The following is a 26622-nucleotide window of genomic DNA, read 5'->3' on the forward strand; positions in this document are numbered from 1 at the left end:
ACACGCTTCTTGCGACCCTGTTGGCTATTTGCCATGAAACGCTTGATTGTTTGGTGATCACACTTCAAAAGTTTGGCAATTTCAAGACTGCTGTATCCCTCTGCAAGACATCTCACAATTTTGGACTTTTCCAGAGCCCGTAAAATCTCTCTTCTGACCCATTTTGCCAAAGGAAAGGAAGTTGCCTAATAACTAAGCACACCTTATATAGGGTGTTGATGTCATTACACCACACCCCTCCTCATTACAGAGATGCACATCGCCTGATTTCCTTACTTGGTAGTTGGCTTTCAAGCCTATACAGCTTGGAGTAGGACAACATGTATAAAAAGTATCATGTGATCAAAATACTCATTTGCCTAATAATTCTACACACAGTTTATATATGTCATCAGTAGTCTTTTCTAACTATATAAAAAATGGCATTAATGAACTCCCTGCTCCACCACCTAAAAACAATAAATAAATATAAAGATAAATTCACTATTTGATAAAGAAGCATATTTCTCTGTTATTTTTAGAGGGGTCAAACACAACATAGATATTAATTACCTGTTTTTTAGATAGGTCTCAAACATAAGAGGACATCCAACACCCCCACTAACAAGATATTTGCGGCGGCAGCTGTTTAACATTGTATAGAGCTGGTACATCACAGCTCTTTTTTTAATATTCAGCGACAACATTTAGGTGCTGTAGTCCAGCTCTTATTGAAGTGAATAGCCAAGCAAAGAATAGAAAAGTTATGAGTGTTTAATCAGTTTTAAAATTTGCTAAACTGTGTCTTGTAGGGCCCTTAATGTGAACTGGTTATTTTATATATTGAAGCAGTATCGTACAAGATTTCATTACAGTCGTCCCCCGCTATATTGCGGTTCACTTATTATGGCTTCACTGTATTGTGGGTACTGGGGGGGAGGGGTACGGCAGCGGTAGTGGAGCAGCAGCGGTGGTGGAGCAGGGCGATGCTGCGGTGGGTGTCCCAGATGCTCGCTGCGGGCACTGGCAGGAACATCCACAAACTGTCAGCGGTGCAAGCTTCAATGAAATGGCGCCCGGAGTCAGCATGTGCGTAGATTGAGCTATCAGCTCAATGACGAACTGAGATTTTCTCTGTGCAAGCGCCACCTCCGGGTGCCATTTTTCTTAAGTCTTCTGCTAGGAGATCAATGGGCCTGAGGCGGTGCATGTGCAGATGAGATCTTGAGTGCGCAAGCGCTGACTTTGAGCTCCATTATTTGAAGCTGGCACCACCAACAGTTTCAGGATGGCCCCTGCCTCACTGCTCGGCACGCAGTGCACAGTCCGCAGTATTGTCCCTTCCTCCTGTCATCATTCTCCACCCCCAGTATGCTAGATTGAGATAATAAGATGCACCCCTCATTTTTTTCCAAAATTTTTGGGGGAAAAAGTGCGTTTCACAAACTAAAAAATACAGGTAAATTAATAAGGTAACTATAACTCTGCTATTTTGCGGATTTTCACTTATCGCGGGGGTCTCTAGAACGTAACTCCCATGATAGATGATGAATCACTGTATATTGAGTTACGTACAGTGTATTTCGGAGAGTGAAAACCATATACTGCATTTTTTTCTGCATTCCCATCTCAGATATTTATGGTATATCGATATGATATGCCTTACATGTCTGACCTGTAGGATCCTAGTCACCACACCCAGGTAGGGCAGAGGTGGGGACGCTTTTTCCTTTAATTTCTTTGGGCACCCACTTTTCCAATTATTCATTCTGATGGATTGGTTAGCTGCCACCTTACCAGGGCAGACAGGTGTCAGGTGGACTAATCCAGCATCAGGAAGAAAATAGCAATGCAGTTTCAATGCTAGGTGCTATTTAGGGTCCAATCCCTTCTACCTTGGTAAAGTGAATGCTCCACTCTTTGTAAAATTGCAAAGTATGGTTGTTCTATTTATTAGGCAATCCAAAAACGTGACGTTTTGATGAGCTAACTTGACCTGTGCTCTGAACCACATTGTCTCTCTTCTTCATGTCGCCACTCCCAGCGGTTTTTTTTTCTCATTAGCTCATGCAGTACAATGTTTCAGAAAGGTCATGTAACCTATCCAAAACGTCACATTTTTGGATTGCTTAACAGTAAACAGAACAACTCTATTTTGCCATGTTTTTATTTATTTTTATTTTTTTAAAAGTAGAAGGCAGCCTGATCCCAGAGCCAGACGATATGACATTGGCAGTTTGGGCTTTTATTTTTTATGTATGTTTAGCTTTACCGGATCCCATCAGAATAAAGCAGTGACGTTTTTCACATGGATCTTGTTTGAAAACTATTTCCCTTCTGAACGCAAGTTTTGGAACTGTTGATGCAGAAAATCATTTTTTTCCTTAACCGTGTTTTAAGCTTCGTTTAGCGGCGTGATGCTGATGTTTGATGCTCTAGACGGACGATTTCGAAATATAAAGATTCGAGGCAAAAAGTTTGACTGTGCAGTATGTAGCAGTTCAGAATTCCAATTACTCGGAGACTATGAGGCTTTCTGTGGGGCTTCTGCGTCAGATAAGGTTCCTAAAAACATCATATTTTGATTAACTGTGTCCAACATTTTTTGTGCCGTATCAGTAATCTTTTTTTCTTTTTTAATTTCCAGTGCAAAACATTAAATATATTGTCCAGAGAAGAGAGGTTAAGTGTTCAGGTAAGAAATTCAGAAATGAATGTGATCCAATTATAGTCTCTTGCTTTTCTTGGTGTTCTTGTTTGCTATAGGCATCTTTAAAAGCAACTAAACTAAGCAACACTGTAGAAGTACTTAGCCTAAAATTTACTGTAAGGGTATGTCCACATGGTGCAGTTTTGTGTTCCCTGTGGCCACAAAAACGCAACTTGTGGCCTAAAAATGCATACGCTTTCCATGTGGTTTTGATAATGCGTTTTTTATCACCTCATTAAATTTAATGGGTAAAAAATGCAGGGAAAAACGCAAAAAGAATTGACATACTGCAGTTTTGTGGTCACCACAAAACTGCAGCCATAAAAAAAAACAACGTGCGCACAACAAAACTGAGATCTCATAGACTTTGCTGGAAATACATGCAGTTTTGTGCAACTAACTGCACCCAAGCATGTGCATGGGGCCTAATGGGTTTAACTCTGAAAATACTGAGAGAGAGCAGAGCTACGCATTGCTTATCCTGAAGTGCGTGTGTCTGAATATAAAACATTTCTGCATATCTCCAATGTGCTTTATTTAATTGGCTGCAGCAGGAACATCTCCCTGTGTCTTCAATAGAAGAGAAATATTAAAGTATGCGATTAATATACCTTGCATAAATCAATAGTACTGGTGAGTCTATTAAACTTTGTAATATATCAGTTAAATCTGCTTCCTTCCACACTTATCTGACAATTGTTCCCCTCCTACTGCCTCCTGAACTTGTCATCCAATCTGAGCAAGAAGGGCTTGAGGGTTTTTTCTGAACAGCAGAATGAGTAAACAGGCAAAAGGAGACATAAAAAGATTGTGCTGAGCTCTCTAACAGGGGGGCTTTTGCCTCACCCCCAGTTCCTGATTCACATCCAGCTCTAGACTGCTGCATAATATCTCCCATGCTACCTGTCTCTGTGTGCTAAATGAAAAAAAACAAGAGCATGAATCTTTTTGTATACTGTGACATGTATGAAATAGATCACCACAGCTCTGAGCAGCTCACAGTGGATTGCAAATTAAAGAAAAGAACATGGAGAGGGAAAAACTGATGAAAATGCAAGATTTAAGTCATTTTATGGTCATATGTCTAGTTATTCCTCATGGATACATAGGACTTCTTATACTGAAAAGTTACTTGAAAGTAACCTTTAAGTTTACATCATGGTCGGGAAAGGGTTACCGCAAAATGACGTAAACGTACATCATGGTGTCCGTGTGGGCGCAGGAACTGTGCATGAACGATCGTCGCCGGGAGCTCAGCTTAAGGTAATAGACAAGCTCTGGCTGTCACAGCCAGGAATAGCCCCCCCGCACCAACATGGGCCATTTAACTCCCTAAATGCCACAATCAATAATGATCTTCGCATTTAGAGGGCTGGGAGAGGGAGTGCACTCCCTCACCCACCCAATCGGGACTACCGCGACGTCCTCACAAGAGCTTGATGGTATTCATAGCAACCCAAGGTCATCATGATGACCTCCATGTCTGCTAGCTACCGTGGCCTGTGGGTCCATACCAGAAGCATTGCCTAAAAGGCTTCTGTCAGTCTAACAATGACAGGTATAATCCATTGCAATTGTTGTGCATTGCAATGCATTATACCAGTGATCAGAGCCCATAGAGGGATTAACCTCTTACTGACATTAAACGTGCTGGGAATGCCATGGCTCATGTCGGTATAATCACAGCCACCTGCTGCAGTGAGCCAGTGGTGAATCCTGCACATGTCTACTGATTCGTACAGCAGACATGCGCCGCTATAAGGCGCAGGTGGTTCCGCAATCCACCCGCACCTGTTAAACTCTTAGATTGAGCTGTCAGTATGTGATAGCACGATGTAAATGGCCGCTGTGGGGAACGCGCCTTTCCCTGCCGCCATTGGAGGCCCCATGATGCGATCATGGGAAGCTGATAGTTGCTACATGGTAGCACAGGGTCATGTGATGACTCCTTTTACTCTCATGACTCAGTTCCTGTTACAGCTGGCAGAGCACTGGCTGCAACAGAAAACTAGCATTTCTGCTGATCAGAGCTGTGTAGCTATGATCAGCAGAAATGAACAAGCGATCAGATTGCTGATCCTTATAGCCCCCTAATGGGATTAGTAAAATAAATTAAAAGTAAAAAAAAAACCTTTAAAAAAAAAAAAAACCTAGAAGTTCAAATCACCCTCCATTCTTCCCACTGAAAATTGAAAGATTTTAAAAAATGTATATACACATATTTAGTATCGCCGCTTTCAGAATTGCTCGATCTATCAAAATCTAAAATCAATTAATCTGATGGGTAAATGGCGTAGCGGCAAAAAAATTCCAAACGACAAAATTACATTTTTTTGGCTTTGCAAATGTTGCGCAAAATGCGACAACACGTGATTAAAACGTAGCAATTTATGTGTTAAGAGATTCAGTTTAAATTTTCAGCCAAAACTCTACTATAACTCTAGTTTAGCTTTTTCTTTAATCATATAACCTTTCCCTCTCCCCCCCCCTTTCTTTTTTTTTTTTTTCCCCCTTTCCCGTGCTCCACTTTTTCTATTTCAAAAATTGAATGTTAATTTAACTTTAGATTATAATTTGACTAATTGTTGTTAAATTTTACTGTGTGAACAATTTGTTTTGTTTGAACCAAATTTTTTAAAAAAAAATATGTAAACAAAAAAAAAAACGTAGCATCTGTGCAAATATGGTACCGCCAGGTCAAGACACAAAAACTAAGCCATTACTAAGCCACATATCTCAAAAAATGAGAACGCTTTGGGTCACGGAAAATGGCTCAAAGTGCACCACTTTTTTTGGACAAACTTATGAAATTTTTAAACCCCTTAGATAAAAGTAAACCTATATATGTTTGGTATCTACAAACTCGTACCGACCTGAGGCATCACACCCAGACATCAGTTTTACCATATAGTGAATACAGTGAATAAAATACCCCAAAAACAATCATGCAGTTGCACTTTTTGTGCAATTTTTGCGCACTTGGAATTTTTTCTTTCATTTTCCAATGCACTATATGCTAAAACTCATGGTTTCATTTAAAAGTGCAACTTGTCCTAAAAAAAACAAGCCCTCTTATGACAAGATTGACAGAACAATAAAAAAAAGTTACGGCTCTCTGAAGAAGGGAAACAAAAATGGAAAATCGCCCAGGGGTGAATGGTAGAGATGAGCGAACCGGTCCCGGTTCGGCTCGAGGTCGGTTCGCCGAACGGAGGTCCCGTTCGAGTTCGGCTCGTCGAACGTTCGACGAACCGAACTCGAGCCAATAGGCTATAATGGGAGGCAATCACAAACACATAAAAATGCATTATAAATGTACACAAACAGTTAATAAACATTGCCATAACACTTACCGGTCCTCGCGATCCCTTCTGCACTCTGTCTCCTGCCGCTATTCCATCCGATGATCGCTGAATCCTCCCGGTGACGGCACTGCCAGCAGAGATGCAGGACCTATCGTGACGTCAAAATAGCCATGTGACCAGTCACGTGGCTATTATCTCATTGGCTACAGACTGGTCACATGACTATGACGCGTCATGTAGGACCTGCGAGTGCATCTCTCCGGTACACGGTGCACATATGTGTATCGCCGTGTACCGGCGACATGCTCTAGCACACGGTCGACTCCCCGTTCCGTTAGGGACCGGCTGACACAGCCGGTCATTAACGGAGATCACCGCGGCTCCGAGAGCACCGTTGCTATGGTAACGCGTCTGTCAGCGTTACCGCTGTTACCGCTGACAGCCAGCACTGATCACTCACGGAGTGAAGGCTGCACGCTGCTTCCCGATTGTAGTGAGGATTGTACTGAGGATGAGGTTCCCCAGCCCCAAGTGATGAGCTGGTGCACATCATCCTCACTATAATCGTCACTACTACTACACTAGTGAGGATTGTAGTGAGGATTGTACTGAGGATGAGGTTCCCCAGCCTCAAGTGATGAGCTGGTGCACATCATCCTCACTACAATCGTCACTACTACTACACTAGAAAGAAAGAAGACAGAAGAGCAGGATCGTGGAGGGCTGACAGGGGGTAATAAAGATGGAGTCTCTAATGTGTCTGTGTATTTATTTCTATTAAAGTATTTTTTCTCTGTGTGGTGTTTTTTTTTAACCCTTTATTGGAGATTCTTAATGGCTGGGTCAAACGTGCCTGACATTAAGAATCTCTGGCTTAATACTGGCTAGTAAAACAAAGCCAGTATTAACTCATGATTACCCAACAAGCCACCCGGCTCCAGGGCTGTTGGAAGAGTTGGATACAGCGCCAGATGATGGCGCTTCTATGAGAGCGCCATTTTCTGGGACGGCTGCGGACTGAAATCCGCAGCAGAGGCGCCCAGAAACCTCGGGCTAACCTGTGCTGCGGATTCCAATCCCCAGCTGCCTAGTTGTACCCGGCTGGACACAAAAATGGGGCGAAGCCCACGTCATTTGTTTTTTAATTATTTCATGAAATAAGTGAAATAATTAAAAAAAAACGGGCTTCCCTATATTTTTGGTTCCCAGCCGGGTACAAATAGGCAACTGGGGGTTGGAGGCAGCCCGTGGCTGCCTGCTGTACCTGGCTAGCATACAAAAATATGGCGAAGCCCACGTCATTTTTTTGGTGGGCAAAAAAATTCTGCATACAGTCCTGGATGGAGTATGCTGAGCCTTGTAGTTCTGCAGCTGCTGTCTGCTCTTCTCCATACAGACAGACAGCAGCTGCAGAACTACAAGGCTCAGCATACTCCATCCAGGACTGTATGCAGAAGTTTTTTGCCCCCTGAAAAAATTATGTGGGCTTCGCCATATTTTTGTATGCTAGCCAGGTACAGCAGGCAGGTACGGCTGCCCCCAACCCCCAGTTGCCTATTTGTACCCGGCTGGGAACCAAAAATAAAGGGAAGCCCTTTTTTTATTATTTCATGAATTTCATGAAATAATTAGAAAACAAATGACGTAGGCTTCGCCCCATTTTTGTGTCCAGCCAGGTACAACTAGGCAGCTGGGGATTGGAATCCGCAGCACAGGTTAGCCTGAGCTTTCTGGGCCCCACTGCTGCGAATTGCAGTCTGCAGCCGCCTCAGAAAATGGCATTTTCATAGAAGCGCCATCTTCTGGCGCTGTATCCAACTCTTCCAGCACCTGCCTGCTATACCTGGCTAGCATACAAAAATATGGCGAAGCTCACGTCCTTTTTTGTAGTTTTTTGGCAAAAAAAATAAAAAATGCTTCCCTGGATTTTCCATTGCCAGTGAAGGTAACACCAAGCAGTGGGGGTTAGCAGCCAGTAGCTGCTTGGATTACCCTTAGCTAGCAATACAAAAAATCCAGTGGGAGCCCATATATATTTTTTTTTAATTATTTATTTAAATAACTAAAAACAAAATGGGCTTCCCTGTATTTTGATTGCTGGACATCACAGTGCTGTAAAAAGAAATCTTTAAAAAAATGACGTAGCGCTCCGCGGTATTTTTGATTCTCAGCGCAGATAAAGCAGACAGCTATGGGTTGCCACCCCCATCTGCCTGCCGTTACCTTGGTTGGCAATCAAAATACAGGGAAGCCCATTAATTTTTTCTATTTAAAAAATAGTTAAAAAAAAAAAATGACGTTGGGTCCCCCCATTTTTGATAGCCAGCTAGGGTAAAGCAGACGGCTGTAGCCTGAAAACCACAGCTGGCAGCTTTACCGTGGTTGGGGATCCAATGTGGAGGTCCCCTCAGGCTCTTTTTTTATAATTATTTTATAAATATTAATAATTACACAATAAAAGTAGGGTCCCCCCCAAATTGGATCACCAGCCAAGGTAAAGCGGACAGCTGTGGTCTGGTATTCTCAGGGTGGGAAGCTCCATAGTTATTGGGCCTTCACAGCCTAAAAATAGCAGGCCGCAGGCACCCCAGACGTGGCGCATCCACTAGATGTGCCAATCCTGGCGCTTCACCCCAGCTCATCCCGTGCCCTGGTGCAGTGGCAAACAGGGTAATAAATCGGGTTGATACTAGCTGTAAAGTAACCTGAGATTAAGCCCAGCAGTTTGTGATGTCATGGCGTCTATTAGATACCCAACATCATAAACTGTCAGTACTAACAAAAAAAAAAAATCGACAAAAGAAATTTATTTGAAAAAACAGTCCCCAAAACATTTCCTCTTTCACCAATTTATTGTAAGAAAAAAAATAAAGGGGTCCCACGACGACTCTGGACCGTCTAGAATATGGGGGGGGAGACACTCAGGGAACGTATCCCCCATTTTCTAGGAGTGCGGACCCTTCATGTGAGGAGTGTGGGTGCAATGAATCTGCACTCACTCTTCTCGGGTCCACAGCAGCAGAGTCCATGTCGTAATGGTTGCTACCAAAGCTGCAATGCCCTGCTCATGAGGTAAGGGCATGCCTAATCAGGAGAACTACTGTAGAGGAAGCTCTGCTCACTGGTATATAGGTGCTCAGAGGTAATAATAGAAAAAATTAGTGAGTAACCTCGGCACTCTAAATCTCCCAGACTAAGTCAGTAAGTCACAACGGATAGTAATGCAAAATCACTCTTTATTGGTCCGTATTAAGAAAAAAAATTTTTTCATAAGCATATATGTTTTTGTCCAAAACAAGTTACAAATGACGTTTCGGCCTGAGCCTTCGTCAGATTGGACTTATCTGCATGTAATCATGAAAAATGACAATAATCAGTATCACATAAGAGTGAGAGAACAATAACATAAACTCGAACAATGTAGAGGTACAATTGGGATGCAGCAAAAAAATTGCAACACAGCAAGAAATGAAACACATGATACAAATGTCATAATACAGTACAAGGACAATATAGTAATGACAAATATGGGGTCAGAGTAGGCTTAGACAGCTCTGGTACGAAAGAGATGTCAATCATAAAGAAACATGTGCAGTAGGTGTAGAGCTACACTATGCATGGCAGAGCTAATGGGTAGACCGACCATAGAAAAAGAACGGAGAAAAAGTGGAGAATAAGTGGAGAATAAGTGGAGAATAAGTGGAGAAAAAGTGGAGAAAAAGTGGAGAAAAAGTGGAGAAAAAGTGGAGAAAAAGTGGAGAAAAAGTGGAGAAAAAGTGGAGAAAAAGTGGAGAAAAAGTGGAGAAAAAGTGGAGAAAAAGTGAAGAACAAGTGGAGAACAAGTGGAGAACAAGTGGAGAACAAGTGGAGAACAAGTGGAGAACAAGTGGAGAACAAGTGGAGAAAAAAATGGAGAATAAGTGGAGAAAAAGTGGAGCACCCTTTGGTGCCTTTCATGTGGCACTAAGGGGTGCTTAGCTTTGTATTTAGCCAAAAAAATGAAAAAAAAAATGACGTGGGGTTCCCCCTAGTTTTGTAGCCAGCTAGGGTAAAGCAGACGGCTGCAGCCTGCAGACCACAGCTGGCAACCTCACCTTGGCTGGTAATCCAAAACTGAGGGCACCCCACGCTGTTATTTTAAATTAAATAAATAATTAAAAAAAAAAACACGTAGGGGTCCCCCAAAATTGGATCACCAGCCAAGGTAAAGCAGACAGCTGGGGCCTGATATTCTCAGACTAGGGAGGTCCATGGTTATTGGACTCTCCCCAGCCTAAAAATAGCAGGCCGCAGCCGCCCCAGAAGTGGCGCATCCATTAGATGCGCCAATCCTGGTGCTTCGCCCCAGCTCATCCCGCGCCCTGGTGCGGTGGCAAACTGGGTAATATATGGGGTTAATACCAGATGTGTAATGTCACCTGGCATCAAGCCCTGGGGTTGGTGAAGTCAGGCGTCTATCAGATACCCGACATCACCAACCCAGTCAGTAATAAAAGAAAATAGACGACAAACACATTTTTATTTGAAAAAACACTCCCCAAAACATTCCCTCTTTAACCAATTTATTAGAAAGAAAAACAAATCCAGGTCTGGTGTAATCCAAGGGGTTACCATGACAATCCACACTGTCCCAGTCAATGAAGAGCAGGATGTTCCCCATTGGCTGGGAGAGCAGTGCAGTGACCTGAGCTAACATCAATGGGTCAGCCCAGGTCACTGCAGGGCATGACAAGTGCTGCTGTCAGCGAGGTACATTACCTGCGCTGATCTCCAGCACACTGACAGCCCCTGTCACTGAGTTCAATGACCGCCGCCTTCACACCAAGTATCGCGAGAGGCCCGTGACGTCACCGCTAGTCAGTCTCGGGTCGGAAGCGAGAGAAGGTGATGTGACAAGCGGCGGCCATGGAGGACAGTGACAGCGCTGAGGTCGGGATGGCGGGACTTCATCACCGCAGGTAAGCTGAGCGGGACCATGTGTGTATGTGTGTGTGTGTGTGTGTATGTATGTATGTATGTATGTATGTATGTGTACATGCCGCGGGCAGCAGGGGGCGGAGCGAGCTGAGCGGGGAAGTGTGGGCTTCCTGCACGTAACTAGGATAAACATCGGGTTACTAACCAAAGCGCTTTGGTTGGATACCCGATGTTTATCTTGGTTACCAGCTTCTGGCAGGCTGCCAGCGATGGCTCCTGCACACTGTAGCTGTAAAAAGCCCTGCTTTTTGCTGCTAGAACCGTTCTCGAACGTATCTAGAACTATCGAGCTTTTGCAAAAAGCTCGAGTTCTAGTTCGATCTCGAACAGCCCCCAAAATCACTCGAGCTTAGAACTGGAGAACCTCGAAACGCAAACCGTGCTCAACTCTAGTGAATGGGTTAAGTCAAAAAGTAAAAAAAATAAATTAAAGAAATTGTAAAAATATATCTAAAAAATAATAGTATAAATAAATACGTATAGTTATGTAAAGAATAAACAAAAAAGTACACATGTGGTATCGCCGCTTACAAAATGACCCAATCTATAAAAGTATCCCACTATTTAACCCCTTCAGTAAACGCCATAAAAAATAAATCAAAAACCAGGCAAAAAACAATGCTTTTTGATAATACTGTAAAAAACAAGTGGAATAAAATGCGATCAAAAAGTTGCTTGTAAATAAAAATTGTATAACTGAAAATGTCAACTTGTCCCACAGAAAACAAGCCGCCATACAGTCTCGTCAGTGGTGAACTAAAAAAGCTATAGCTATCAGAATACAGCGATTCTAAAAAAATATTTTTTCTATAAAATAGTTTATATTGTGTAAAAGCGGCTAAACATAAAAAAATAAAACATTATTCTATAAATCTGGTTCGCTGTAATCAATAAACTGACCTGGAGAATAAAGATGTCGTATTACTTTTACCAGATGGTGAACAGCATAATTTTTTTTTTAAAAAATCCTGAATTGCTGGGTTTTGTTCATTCTACCTTCCAAAAATCAGAGCCAATACAAGCCCTCACACAACTTTGTCAGCAGAAATATAGAAAAAATATAGCTCTCAAAATATGGCAATGGAAAGAGTTTTTAGCTTGTGATAGCATCCAAACATAAAAAAAATACAAATCTGATATTACTATAATTCGTACTGACCCAAAAAAGCAGTCTTATCACTTATACCACACGGTTAACAGCACTAAAATAAATAGAACCAGTTCTTTACCTGGTGTTGATTTGTTCATTTTGCTTCCCAAAGATCGTAGTAAAACTTGGCTTATATTTATCCTGCGCTATACGCTGAAAACTTAAATCGGGATTTCCGACAAAACCCCTGACAGGAGATTCCCTATAATGAGGCAGAGGGAGTCACTTTGGACTCTCTCTGGGCTATGACCTGGTGGTGTCTGTCTTTTTAAAGCACCACTGCAGTGTCTTGTTTTTTTTTTTATTTCAGAGCTGGAATGGTGCTTTAAATGCAAGTCCCCTTCCCCCTGTTTTACACTCCCCTGCAATCGTCTTTTTTTTTTCCAGCCTTGCTCCGGATATTCTATGGCGATTTGTGGCCTGCCGGCAGTTCCAGTGTTTCATGGAGCACTGAGGAGGTCACACGCCTTGTTCCTTGTCTCCTAGAGTTGCATTAAGTGCTAGTAATGTAACCTCTGACTTCCAGCTGGTCAGAAGTGACAGGCACAATGTAAAGCCACAGGAACGCAGCGGTGGCAAAAATCGATGAAGCCATTTTAGAGTAAATATAATACAGGGGGCAGGGGGCTTACATTAAAGCGTCGCTCCAGTGCAGAAAAAAACAATATGCTGGAGTGATGCTTTAAGTGTGCATCAAAGCACGGTCAGCTACAGTTTTGTACACCTCCGAAAAGAAAGACACCACTGAATAGAGGCCAGACGGAGTCTAGAGTAGCTCTGCTGCCTCATTATAGTTAATGAATGCCTCGTGGGATTCATCTGAATCATGTCACTCGGAGATTTAGATGGAAACCCCGATGTTAGTGCTCGGCGTAGAGCACAGGATAACTGTGATCCAAAATGTTATGTAAAATGTTCCCAATAAAAGCTTCAACTCAACCCACAAAAAAAGGTAAGTCTCCAGTTCCATCCATCTGTCAATGAAAGTATAGTGGGCTTCCATATTACTGGTAGTAGAAAGGCTCTGAAAAGAAGTATGGCTCCTCGCCCCCCAAAACAAAATCCAGTAAATTTTGTGCTGTAAAATCCAAATGACCCCCTGAGTCCTACAGTGTGCATATACCACATTCAGCATCCACATGTTTGGAATTTCTGTAGCGATGAGAGCCCTCTTAATTTACAAGGTGTATGTTTCCAGTAGTACAAGCTTGGCACTTCAAAGTCCTGAGCACTGCAAGGTATGGGCAGATTTGCAATTTTCACAAGGAATATAACGATCGCTGTCAGAGAACACAACTGGGCTCATGCTTTAGGGGGGCCTGCCGAGCCCAACGCCTGCTTCAGCTGGATGTGCGTCCTTGGACGTACATTCAGCTGAAGTGTATAGCGATGAGACCTGTTTGGTCCCTGCATCGCTATACTTTGCTGCTGGCCTCTGACTTGCTGGCGCTGACGGGCCCTTTACTCGGTTACATGGAAATTACATTATTCACCATTTGTAAAAAAAAAAAGGACCCTGCATGGTGGAGACGAGGGAAGTGAGTAGAATATTTTGGGGGGAGGTTCTGCAGAATGGGGAACATATATACCAGGTTGGTCGACATGTATAACAGGATGAGGATAGTATATACCAGGATGGGGGGAATATAAACCATTGATCGGAGACATATATACCAGAATGGGGACATATACACTGTGTGCAGAATTATTAGGCAAATGAGTATTTTGATCACATGATACTTTTTATATATCTTGTCCTACTCCAAGCTGTATAGGCTTGAAAGCCAGCTACCAAGTAAGGAAATCAGGTGATGTGCATCTCTGTAATGACAAGGGGTGTGGTGTAATGACATCAACACCCTATATAAGGTGTGCTTTAATTATTAAGCAACTTCCTTTCCTTTGGCAAAATGGATCAGAAGAGAGATTTGACGGGCTCTGAAAAGTCCAAAATTGTGAGATGTCTTGCAGAGGGATGCAGCAGTCTTGAAATTGCCAAACTTTTAAAGCGTGATCACCGAACAATCAAGCGTTTCATGGCAAATAGCTAACAGGGTCGCAAGAAGCGTGTTGGGCAAAAAAAAGCGCAAAATAATTGCCCATGAATTGAGGAAAATCGAGCGTGAAGCTGCCAAGATGCCATTTTCAACCAGTTTGGCCATATTTCAGAGCTGCAACGTTACTGGACAAGGTGTGCCATACTCGGGGACATGACCAGGGTAAGGAAGTCTGAAAAACAACCACCTTTGAACAAGAAACATAAGATAAAACGTCAAGACTGGGCCAAGAAATATCTTAAGACTGATTTTTCAAAGGTTTTATGGACTGATGAAATGAGAGTGATTCTTGATGGGCCAGATGGATGGGCCAGAGACTGGATCAGTAAAGGGCAGAGAGCTCCACTCTGACTCAGACGCCAGTAAGGTGGATGTGGGGTACTGGTATGGGCTGGTATCATCAAAGATGAATTTGTGGGACCTTTTTGGGTTGAGGATGGAGTGAAGCTCGACTCCCAGACCTACTACCAGTTTTTGGAAGACAACTTCTTCAAACAGTGGTACAGGAAGAAGTCGGTATCGTTCAAGAAAAATATGATTTTCATGCAGGACAATGCTCCATCACGTGCATCTAACTACTCCACAGCGTGGCAGGCCAGTAAAGCTCTAAAAGATGAAAAAATAATGACATGGCCCCCTTGTTCACCTGATCTGAACACCATAGAGAATCTATGGTCCCCCTATAAAATGTGAGATCTACAGGGAGGGAAAACAGTACACCTCTCGGAACAGTGTCTGGGAGGCTGTGGTGGCTGCTGCACGCAATGTTGATCATCAACAGATCAAGCAACTGAGAGAATCTATGGATTGTAGGCTGTTAAGTGTCATCATAAAGAAAGGTGGCTATATTGGTCAGTAATTTTTTGGCGTTTTCTTTTTGCATGTCAGAAATGTTTATTTCTAAATTGTGTGCAGTTATATCGGTTTAGCTGGTGAAAATAAACACAGTCTTTTGGGTTGATAGAGAACATAGTTGTTGATCAATAAAAAAAGATCCTCTAAAATACAACTTGACTAATTATTCTGCACATGGTGTATACCAAGATGGTCCCAGGATAGGAGACAGTATATACCAGGATGGGGGACGTACCAGGAATGGGGACCTGTATACCAGGATGGATGGCATATGGCATACATACAAGGTATGGGGGACATACAGTCATGGCTGAAAGTGTTGACACTCTTGATATTGTTCCTGAAAATGAAGTATTTCTCCGGAAAAGTATTGCAATTACACATGTTTTGTTATAAACATGTTTATTTCCTTTGTGTGGATCAAAAAAAGAAAAAAAAAGGCAAATTTAACATAATTCCACATTAAATTCCAAAAATGGGCCAAGCAAAATTTTTGGCACCCTCAACTTAATTAGTATTTGGTTGCATACCACTTGAAAAAAATAACTGATATCAATAGGTTCCTATAACTATCAATAAGCTTCTACTTTCAGCTGGAATTTTGGACAATTCTTCTTTTACAAACTGCAATTTTAAGATCTCTCCTCATGTGTTCAATGGGATTTATCCGGATTTATTGTTAGCAACTTCAGAATGCTCCAACGCTTTCTTCCTATCCCTTTCAAGGTGCTTCTTGAAGTATGTTTGGGGTCATTGTTCTGCTGGAAGACCTAGGACGCTTGCTGACACTGGGCAGTACATTGCGAACCAAAATGTTTTGCCAATTTTCAAATTTGGGCACCCAGTGCCAAAAACAGCAAAACAACCCCAAAAGATCTTTGAATCTCCACCATATTTGACTAGGTACTGTGTTCTTTTCTTTGCAGGGCTTATTAAATTTTCGGTAAACAGTAAAATGATATGCTTTACCAAACAGCTGTATCTTGGTCTCATCTGTCCAAAAGATCCTTTCCCAGAAGGATTTTGGCGTACTCGCATACATTTTGGTAATCTGCAGTGTAGCTTTTTCTTTATCGTTCCTTATGGGAGACCCAAACCATGGGTGTATAGCTTCTGCCTCCGGAGGACACGCAAAGTACTACACTCAAACGTGTAGCTCCTCCCTCCGGGCTATATACACCCCCTGGATGACAATCTACCCAGTTCAATGCTTTGTGTTTCAGGAGTACACACACACTTGCATTCTCTGATATTTTTTTATTTTAATTTTAAAGATTTGGAAGAAAAGCGGGTCCAGTCTGGACTCCCGGCATGTCCCTTCACACCCCACTCTGTCGGGTGCTGTTAAGGTTGACTTTATAAGGCTGGAGCTTTCACATGCCGCGCTCCTTCACACCCTCTGTCGAGGCTCTGTTTGAAGTGGGAGCCTCCACGGTCCTCTCTGCTTGCAGAAGGCCGGTCTCCATCCGCAGCCCTGTCTGGTCCCTGCTGGAAGGAGCGTTACCCCCATTCAGGGACATGGCCCTGCGTCTCAAGAGCTAAGTATTGAGACGTTTTTTCAGGGGTCCCGGGTACTTTTATGTGGGGTACAGTATGTGCTTTAGCGTTACTGTTAATTCCGGCCGGTTCTGGGGATTTCCCCTGAGAACCGCGCCGAAGGTGCCTGCTCGTCGGCCGCGTTTTAAAATCTAGGCCCCGGCTTCTGTTTGGGCCTAGTTTCGTTTTCGGTTCTCTGCATGTTTTGCATACAGCGCCGCCCACCGCCCGACCAGCAGAGGGGAGGGCACTCCTCTCTGGGGAGATGTTCCCTCCCCTGTATTTCTTCCTGTATCTCTCTGCCCTCCGTGTTTTCCCGCTCTTGGGGCTTATACACGCCCCCCCTCTTCTCCCAGCGCCATTTTTTCAGCGTTCTTGCACTGTAAGACGCTGGATGCTGCAGCTGCATACTGTTAGAAGGCTGACGCTTCACAGAGGAGCGGTGGAATCCGGAGGGCACACAGAGAGCAAGGGCTGGTAAGCCACAACCTCTGGTTGTGGACTTTTATTACACTCTCAGACTTTCTACAGGAGTGTATTCTGGCTGCAGAGCTTCCACCATCAGCAGCATGTCTGTCACTAGGAGCAAGGCTGCAAACATGTACGCTATATGCACTGCATGTAAGCTCATTCTGCCAGAGCCAAGCACATACCCACACTGTGATGCCTGTGCTAACATGTTTGTGTCTCAGCCTGGAGCCGCCTCAGGGGTTCCTCCGGCTGCTCCAGCCCCGGTGGCTGAACCCCCGGCTTGGGTAGCTTCTTTTTCACAAGCTATTTCCCAGTCTTTTGCCGACTCCATGGGGCAGCTGTCCCGGACACTGCTGTCCATGCATCAGCCCCCCTCTCAGGGTGTCTCTGCGGCTCAGAGCTCTGCAGAGCCCTCAGAGCATGTCCTAGGACCCCGTCCCCCTAAACGGAGACGCAGGGATCCTTCTCCTTCCTCGTCCCACGGCTCTGATTCTCAAGCCGAGGTGCAGGGCGAGGAGGATTCGTTTACTGTGGGCTCAGACGCTGCCTCTATGTACCCCATTGACTTGTCTGAGGGTGATGCGGATGTTAGTGACTTGATTGCGTCCATTAACTCCGTACTGAACCTCAACCCACCAGAGTCAGAGGAACAACCCTCTCTGATAGAGGTACACCAGTTTACCTCTCCTAAGAAACCTAGGAGTATGTTTTTTAACCACTCCAGCTTTCACACCACTGTTAGCAAGCCCAGGGCCTGTCCTGACAAACGTTTTCCGAAGCGTAGTTCAGATGACCGTTTTCCCTTTCCACCGGAGGTGGTTAAGGACTGGGCCCAGTCCCCAAAGGTGGACCCTCCGGTGTCCAGAATCTCAGCCCGCACAGTCGTAGCTGTGGCTGATGGCACTTCTCTTAAGGATCCCACTGACCGCCAGGTTGACCTTCTGGCCAAGTCTGTATATGAGGCGACAGGAGCCTCGTTCTCCCCGTCTTTTGCGGCAGTGTGGGCTCTTAAGGCAGTCTCTGCCTCTCTGGCGGAGATTCATTCCCTCTCTAGGGACTCTATTCCTGAGACGGATGCCTTAACTTCTCAAGCTTCGGCTTTTACATCCTACGCCATGTCTGCCATCCTGGAGGCTTCTCACCGCACGGCGGTGGCCTCCGCTAACTCCCTCGCGATCCGCAGGATCTTGTGGCTTCGAGAGTGGAAAGCAGACGCTTCCTCTAAGAAGTACCTTGCGAGTCTCCCTTTTGCTGGGTCCCGGCTGTTTGGGGAACAGCTGGATGACATAATTAAGGAAGCTACTGGCGGGAAGAGTACTTCCTTGCCACAAGCTAAAGCCAAGAAACCTGTCCAGGGCAGGAACCAATCGAGGTTTCGTTCCTTTCGTTCCTCTAACTGGTCATCCTCTAAGCCCTCGGCCTCGTCCACTACTGCAGCCAAGGATCGTAAATCCAACTGGCGCGCAAAGCCGCGTCCTCAAAAGACCGGAGGAGCCGCTGCCACTAAGGCAGCCTCCTCGTGACTATCTGGCCGCGCCAGCAACGTCCTTGGTCGGTGGCAGGCTCTCCCACTTTGGCGACGTGTGGTTGCAGCACGTCTCCGATCAGTGGGTGCGGGATATCATCTCCCACGGCTACAGGATAGAATTTTCTTCCAGCCCGCCAAACAGATTTTTTCTGTCCACCCCCCCCTGCTCCAAAGCCGCCGCCTTCTCTCAGGCCGTGGCATCCCTGCAGGCCAACGGTGTAATTGTTCCGGTTCCCGCCCGGGAACGGTTCAGCGGTTTCTACTCAAACCTCTTTCTAGTCCCCAAAAAGGACGGTTCCTTCCGACCCATCCTGGATCTCAAGCTTCTCAACAAGCATGTTCAGGTGCGGCACTTTCGCATGGAATCTCTGAGATAGGTCATTGCTTCAATGACCCAAGGAGATTTTCTGGCATCCATCGACATCAGAGATGCCTATCTGCATGTGCCTATTGCGGTTTCACACCAGCGTTGGCTACGCTTTGCGATCGGAGAGGAACATTTCCAATTCGTGGCTCTCCCCTTCGGCTTAGCCACGGCCCCTCGAGTATTCACCAAGGTCATGGCAGCAGTGGTTGCGGTCCTGCACCTCCAGGGGTTGGCAGTGATTCCTTACCTGGACGACCTTCTAGTCAAGGCCTCATCCAGTGCAGACTGCCAGCGGAGTGTCTCTCTCACTCTCGCCACGCTAGTTCAGTTCGGGTGGCTTGTCAACCTGCCCAAGTCCACTCTGACCCCGACCCAGGTGCTTTTGTACCTAGGGATGCAATTCGAGACTCTGCCGGCACTTGTCAAGTTGCCCTTAGTCAAACAGCAGTCCCTTCGTCTGGCGGTGCGCTCTCTGCTGAGGCACCGCCGTCATTCCATCAGACACCTCATGCAGGTGCTGGGTCAGATGGTGGCGTCCATGGAAGCGGTCCCCTTTGCTCAGTTCCATCTGCGTCCCCTGCAGCTGGACATTCTCCGCTGTTGGGACAAGCGGATCTCTTCCTTACACAAGCAGGTGGCTCTGTCGTCACAGACCAGGAGCTCCCTTCAGTGGTGGCTTCGGCCTCTCTCTCTGTCTCAGGGACGCTCCTTCCTGACTCCGTCCTGGGTGATCCTCACCACGGATGCCAGCCTCTCCGGTTGGGGAGCAGTATTTCTCCATCACCGAGCTCAGGGCACTTGGACTCCGTCCGAATCAGCCCTCTCGATCAATGTGCTGGAGATCAGAGCTGTGTTTCTAGCTCTCCTAGCCTTTCACCACCTGTTGGCGGGCAAGCACATTCGAGTTCAGTCGGACAACGCGACAGCGGTTGCCTACATCAATCACCAGGGCGGGACTCGCAGCCGTCTGGCGATGTTGGAGGTTCAACGAATCCTCCAGTGGACGGAGCACTCCAAGTCCACCATGTCTGCAGTCCACATCCCAGGCGTGGAAAACTGGGAGGCCGATTACCTCAGCCGTCAAACCGTGGACAGCGGCGAGTGGGCCCTGCACCCGTCAGTGTTCAGATCAATCTGCCGCAAGTGGGGCACTCCGGAAGTGGACCTAATGGTATCCCGGCACAACAACAAGGTTCCGGTTTACGTGGCTCGCTCCCACGATCCTCAAGCTTTCGCAGCAGACGCACTGGTTCAAGATTGGTCTCAGTTCCGTCTGGCCTACGTGTTTCCCCCTCTAGCGCTCTTGCCCAGGGTTCTGCGCAAGATCGGAATGGAGGGCCGTCGAGTCATACTCATTGCTCCGGACTGGCCCAGGCGAGCTTGGTACCCAGACCTGCTCCGTCTGTCCGTAGAGGTGCCGTGGCATCTCCCGGACCGCCCAGACCTTCTCTCTCAAGGTCCGTTCTTCCGCCAGAATTCTGCGGCTCTCAGATTGACGGCGTGGCTCTTGAGTCCTGGATCCTGACGGCTTCAGGCATTCCCTCTGAGGTAATCTCCACCATGACTCAGGCTCGGAAGTCTTCCTCGGCCAAGATTTACCACAGGACTTGGAGGATTTTCCTGTCCTGGTGTCGCTCTTCCGACCATGCTCCTTGGCCGTTCTCCTTGCCGACCATCCTGTCTTTTCTACAGTCCGGTCTACAGCTAGGACTATCCCTCAATTCCCTCAAGGGACAGGTGTCGGCTCTGTCGGTATTGTTCCAGAGGCGTATCGCCCGACTGGCTCAGGTGCGCACTTTCATGCAGGGCGCATCTCACATCATTCCTCCTTACCGGCGGCCCTTGGATCCCTGGGACCTTAATCTGGTCCTCACGGCCTTACAGAAACCCCCCTTTGAGCCTCTCAGGGAGGTTCCCTTGTCTCGACTTTCACAGAAAGTTGTTTTTCTAGTAGCCATAACTTCTCTCAGGAGAGTTTCTGATTTGGCTGCGCTCTCTTCGGAATCCCCCTTTTTGGTGTTTCACCAAGACAAGGTGGTTCTTCGTCCGTCTCCGGACTTTCTCCCTAAGGTGGTGTCTCCTTTCCACCTTAACCAGGACATTTCATTGCCTTCTCTTTGTCCGGCCCCTGTGCATCGCTTTGAAAAGGCGTTGCATACCTTGGATTTGGTGCGGGCGCTCCGAATCTATGTGTCACGCACCGCCGTTTTTAGGCGGTGCACCTCACTTTTTGTGCTAACCATAGGTCAGCGCAAGGGTCTCGCTGCTTCTAAACCGACCCTAGCTCGTTGGATCAGGTCGGCTATCACCGATGCCTACCAGTGTTCTCAGGTGCCTCCCCCGCCGGGGATTAGGGCGCACTCGACCAGAGCTGTCGGTGCCTCCTGGGCTTTCAGGCACCAGGCTACGGCTCAGCAGGTTTGTCAGGCTGCCACGTGGTCCAGTCTGCACACCTTTTCGAAGCACTACCAAGTGCATGCTCATGCTTCGGCAGATGCGAGCTTGGGCAGACGCATTCTTCAGGCGGCTGTCGCCCATTTGTGAAGTTAGGTTTTGCCTACTTCTCAGTTTGGTTTATTTCCCACCCATGGACTGCTTTGGAACGTCCCATGGTTTGGGTCTCCCATAAGGAACGATAAGGAAAAAGAGAATTTTGTTTACTTACCGTAAATTCTTTTTCTTATAGTTCCGACATGGGAGACCCAGCACCCTCCCTGTTGCCTGTTGGCAGTTTTTTTGTTCCGTGTGTTTCACCGGCTGTTGTTAGTAGTCAGAGTTACGGTTATTCCGAGTTTTACTCTATCTCTACTTATGGGTGGATGTCCTCCTTCAGCTTTTGCACTGAACTGGGTAGATTGTCATCCAGGGGGTGTATATAGCCCTGAGGGAGGAGCTACACGTTTGAGTGTAGTACTTTGTGTGTCCTCCGGAGGCAGAAGCTATACACCCATGGTTTGGGTCTCCCATGTCGGAACTATAAGAAAAAGAATTTACGGTAAGTAAACAAAATTCTCTTTTTTATGTCTGTGACAGCAGTGGGTCCTCCTAGGTCTCCTACCATAGTGTTTAATTTAATTCAAATGTCGATGGATAGTTTGTGCTGACATTGATGCACCCTGAGCCTGCAGGACAGCTTGAATTTTGTGGGAACTTTATTAGGGTTGCTTATCCATCATCCAGACTTTCCTGCATTGCAATCTTTCATCAATTATTTTCTGTTGTCCACATCTAGGGAGATTAGCTATAGTGCCATGGGTTGTAAACTTCTTGATTATGTTGCGCACCATGGAAAAAGTAATGCCATGGGTCACATGGTTGTATTTACATCCGGCGCGGGCCGTGAGTTCCGTGTTTGATGATTGGCTCTTTTTGATAAACATCCAGGGTTCCTATGGATACGTGGGCGTTGCTGGGGCTAACCACATGACCAATCATCTCCATATGGGGGGTATTAAACTGTGAGTAGCTGCAGGGTAAGTCGTCCATGCGATACATCTGCATGGAGAGGCGCGTGCTGCAGAAGGAGTAGCCCCCTGATAATTTTCTGGTATGTAACCGTGGTTACTTAATACTCTAAGGACATCATGTGTGGTTTTGGATTTGGGTTTTTTGGTGATATTTTATTTATTCCACAGGCGATTGGGCCTCTTAATAAAATACCGTCTCCTGATGAACCCCAATCAATTCAATGGGGAGAAACGCGTCGTGACCTTGTGATTTTATGTTATTGGGTTGAGGACCATGAAAGCCGGGACACCTTCACCTCAAGGGAGAAATAAGTGCTAAAGGGATTTTTTTGACCCGAATTTATCTCAGATAAGTGCAAATTGTTTATCTTCTATTTTTCCTCAAATATCTGATGGTATAACCCCCTGGATCACCCTACTACAAGGGAGTTCAGGGATATCATAGGAGGGAAAGCCGCCGAGGAATGGGGGCACCTTTTTACCGTTAGGGTGCGTGTAACCTTGGTTATATCTCCATTGGCAGGTAGAGGAAAGAGAGAACGAGGGTTATTTAGAGATTTTTCCCATTCGCATTTCCATGAAGGTGATATAAGTTTGGAACAACTGTTTTTGTTCCGTAGGTGAATACTATTGGGGCTGTATCATGGTCCTGGGATGTTTTGTGTGTGTCACAGTGTCACAGGTGGAATTTTGAACTGTTTTAATATATTTCAATAAAAATTGGTTTTAGATATACTAATTGAGGTAGCTTCTGGGTGTTACATTGCTTATCCATCATCCAGACTTTCCTGCATTGCAATCTTTCATCAATTATTTTCTGTTGTCAACATCTAGGGAGATTAGCTATAGTGCCATGGGTTGTAAACTTCTTGATTATGTTGCGCACCATGGAAAAAGTAATGCCAATATCTCTGAAGATGAAGTTTTAACCTTGAAATTGTTGACAGTTTTCAACAATTTGGTTCTCCAGTCCTTAGGCAGTTCACTTCTCCTGTTTTTATTCTCCATGCTTAGTGTGGCACACACAGACACACAATGCAAAGATTGAGTCAACTACTCCCTTTTTTTTATCTGGTTTTATGTGTAATTTTTATATTGCCCACACCTGTTACTTGCCACAGGTGAGTTCGAACAAGCATTATGTGCTCGAAACAAAGTTGGTTACCTACAATTTTGGTAAGCTGCCAAAAATTTTGTCTGGCTCCTTTTGGGGGATTTTGTGTGAAATTATGTCCAATTGGCGATTTTGTTTTTTGTTTTTTTTCTTTTTTTTTTTTTTGTGCTGTTCCAATAACCTCAATAGAAATAAACATGCATATAACAAAACTTGTGTAATTGCAATTATTTTCTGGGAGAAATACATAATTTTGTACAAAGGGTTAGAACAACCAGCATACACGGAATAGAAGTCCGTGCCATAATAGGTACATGGAGAGAGCCATATACAGATATATTTCAAATATAGGAAAAAGAGACTGTACACAAGGCTTAGAAAAAATATACAATCTTATTCAATATAAAGCATACAAAAAAGTGTAAAAGGTTAAAATGGGATTTATGATGAGAGGACCAGCAGGTGGCGTACTTACACCACAACTCAGTAATCGGAGTCTATGAGGATTGAAATGACTGTACTAGAACACCATACTGAGATGCCTGCAAAACACTGCTCATATGAATTGCATGTACAAAGCTGCCTTACGGCATGCATAGAAGACCAATGGTCATAAAAGAAAAGGCTAAGCAGTGTCAGAAGGAAAAACAATAGGTGCACGTAAATGGGTTAAAGGGCTCAGCAGACCAGATGTAAAGTCATTACCTGAGTTGTGGGATGAGGATCCAAAAGAACCCGACCTAGGTTTCGATCTTAATGCCTTCTTCCGGGGGTGGCCTCATGTGTAAAAAGAGCGCCTTTTTATATCAGAATACACCAATGAGGAAACGGAAAAGACAGGCCAATCAAATCAGCCTTTACTTTGGTCAATATAGCAAATAGTAGTCTCATCACCTGATTGGCATCTGGAGGGGCGTGCTTGTTCAATAGAAGGTGTGTATACCAGATGACGTATGCTATAATCATAGTAACAGCCAAACAAACATCACTCAACCCTAAGCTGCAGATAACGTGGCTGTCACAGACAGCAGCCAATCAGAATACAATTTCAAGGATAGCAAATGGCAATATGTTACCAGTGTTCATGGTATAAAACAAGTTATCACCTATCCAGTGGTTAAACTCCCACCAAATGCTGAAACAGGTGTCTTGTATCCCTCACTGAAGTGGAGCAGTTGTTGTTCATGTGTGCTGCCATTCCATTCAATCTCTATGAATCTACTGGAGACAGCTGGACATTGAACTGTGTAGGTTTTACTGACAACAGTAAAGTGAATCTGTCAGTAGGATTTCATACCCCAAATTATTTATATGCCCATGTACCCCTTTCAAAGACAATTGCAACAATAGCTTTACATGCCATTTATTTGTTACCTATAAAATCGGCATTTGAATTGATATGGAAATGGTTGTGGAAGATCTGAAGCCTCTGTCACTCCGGCTCTATTCCCTCCCCAGCATTGCCTCCTGCTTGACTAACCGCTCCTTTGCCTGAAGTTACACAGCATAGAGGCTGTCAGTCAAGCTGGAGGAAGAGATTCTGTTTGGGAAATAGAGCTGCGGTGACAGAAGCTTCAGACCTACAAATAGCTCTTCAGCCTCATTTACATATGAATTGAAACACTGATTTCTCAGTAACACAGGAAGGACTGAGCATGTAAAGGTAATACTGGACTTTGAAAGAGCTACATGTGCAAATAAATTGTTTGTGGGATGAAATCCTGTTGACAGATTCCCTTTAAGTAGTCTGTCGTTCTTATTAGGTGCTGGATAAATATTATTCCTAATGCTAATAATTAAAAAACTATGCCTTATATTTGGTTTTGCTTTAACATTACATCTTTAGGGATCAGAAACAGATGTCGCCTGCATTGTTGTGTTAAAGAAACAATTCCATATGGAATTTATCTTTATTTTGAGACCACATGCTAAAGGAAGTCTCTTACCAGTATCCTGTTGTTGCTTTTTCTAATACTATTAGCAATGATGCTAATTGTTCCTTTGAACAACTATTTCTATTGTAAGATACTGTAAAGAAAATGCTATAAAAGAAATGAACTCCTGAGTATGCCATATTTGATTATGTGACTCTTGTATTTATGTAAGGCTTTTATTAAGTGTTTCTTGGATTTTTTTATTTTTTGTACATAGCTCAAATGGCTTTTATAATTTATGTATAGCATTACTATTTTCAACCTTCCTTTGGTATTTTTTTCTTCATTTTTAATGAAGGGAAGGAAATACTGAAAAGCGCTCTCCACCTTTTGCTTGATTTGTATAAGCCCTGTTTAGCTGTATTTTCCAATTACTGTACAGCTAGAATTACACAATCTGACACAAGAAATGTATTTTTGTCTTAATTTAAGTATTTTGTGTCTTACATGTATCAGCATAGGCTGTCTTTTTTTTAGCTCCAGAGCTCCAATCCTATGATCTTTCTTAAAATTGAGAAAATTTTGTAGGGTGTTTAATATTCATTCCAAGGCATCTGTGGATAGCCTTGGGCGCTTTTCATGGATGTTGTACATATGAAAATAAACCGGTAACTTGAAATATAACATAATTATACAAAGTAGAAAACAAGCTTTGTAAATCACATACTCTTAGGCTATGTTCACACACTGCATCTTTTGCTGCGTTTATGGTGCATTTTTGAGGTCACAAAGATGCACCTAAATGCATGCATTTCCTTCCTCCATTGAGATTTATACTTTGCTGTCCACACTGAACATCTTTTTTTTCTGCATCTTTGCTGTGTTTTTGAAGATGCAGCATGTCAATTTTTTCTGCGTTTTTGCCAGTGTTTTTGAGCCCTACCAGTCAATAGATTTGACTTAAAAAAAAAAAAAAAAAAAATGCATTGGGCAAAAGGCGTCAAAAATACGTCAAAAACGTTTTTGCCACGGTGCGTTTTTGGTGACAAAAATGCTGCATCTTTGTGGTAAAAAAAAAAAAAAAAGATGCCATGTGTGAACATAGCTTTACAGCGAAAGAGAATGTAGGCCATGAAGGTTTGCAATATACAGTTGTTTACATGACTAAACAGTTCACATCTGTTTATAAAACTACCGTCTTTAATGACCTGTACGTGAGCAGTTGACATAAG

At 44.4% G+C, this 26622-nt stretch overlaps 1 protein-coding gene across 1 annotated transcript in view; it reads left to right on the forward strand.

Annotated features, from left to right (window-relative positions):
* Positions 1-26622, forward strand: part of MOCS3 (molybdenum cofactor synthesis 3) — a 186064-nt gene that overhangs the window by 150809 nt on the left and 8633 nt on the right. The window contains exons 9-10 of the mRNA XM_075338198.1: positions 2380-2540; positions 2627-2674. Of these exons, the coding sequence (XP_075194313.1) occupies positions 2380-2540; positions 2627-2674 (209 nt within the window). The remainder of the gene's footprint in view (positions 1-2379; positions 2541-2626; positions 2675-26622) is intronic.

Source organism: Anomaloglossus baeobatrachus, chromosome 3 (assembly GCF_048569485.1).
Source record: "Anomaloglossus baeobatrachus isolate aAnoBae1 chromosome 3, aAnoBae1.hap1, whole genome shotgun sequence".
NCBI classification, from domain to species: domain Eukaryota; kingdom Metazoa; phylum Chordata; class Amphibia; order Anura; family Aromobatidae; genus Anomaloglossus; species Anomaloglossus baeobatrachus.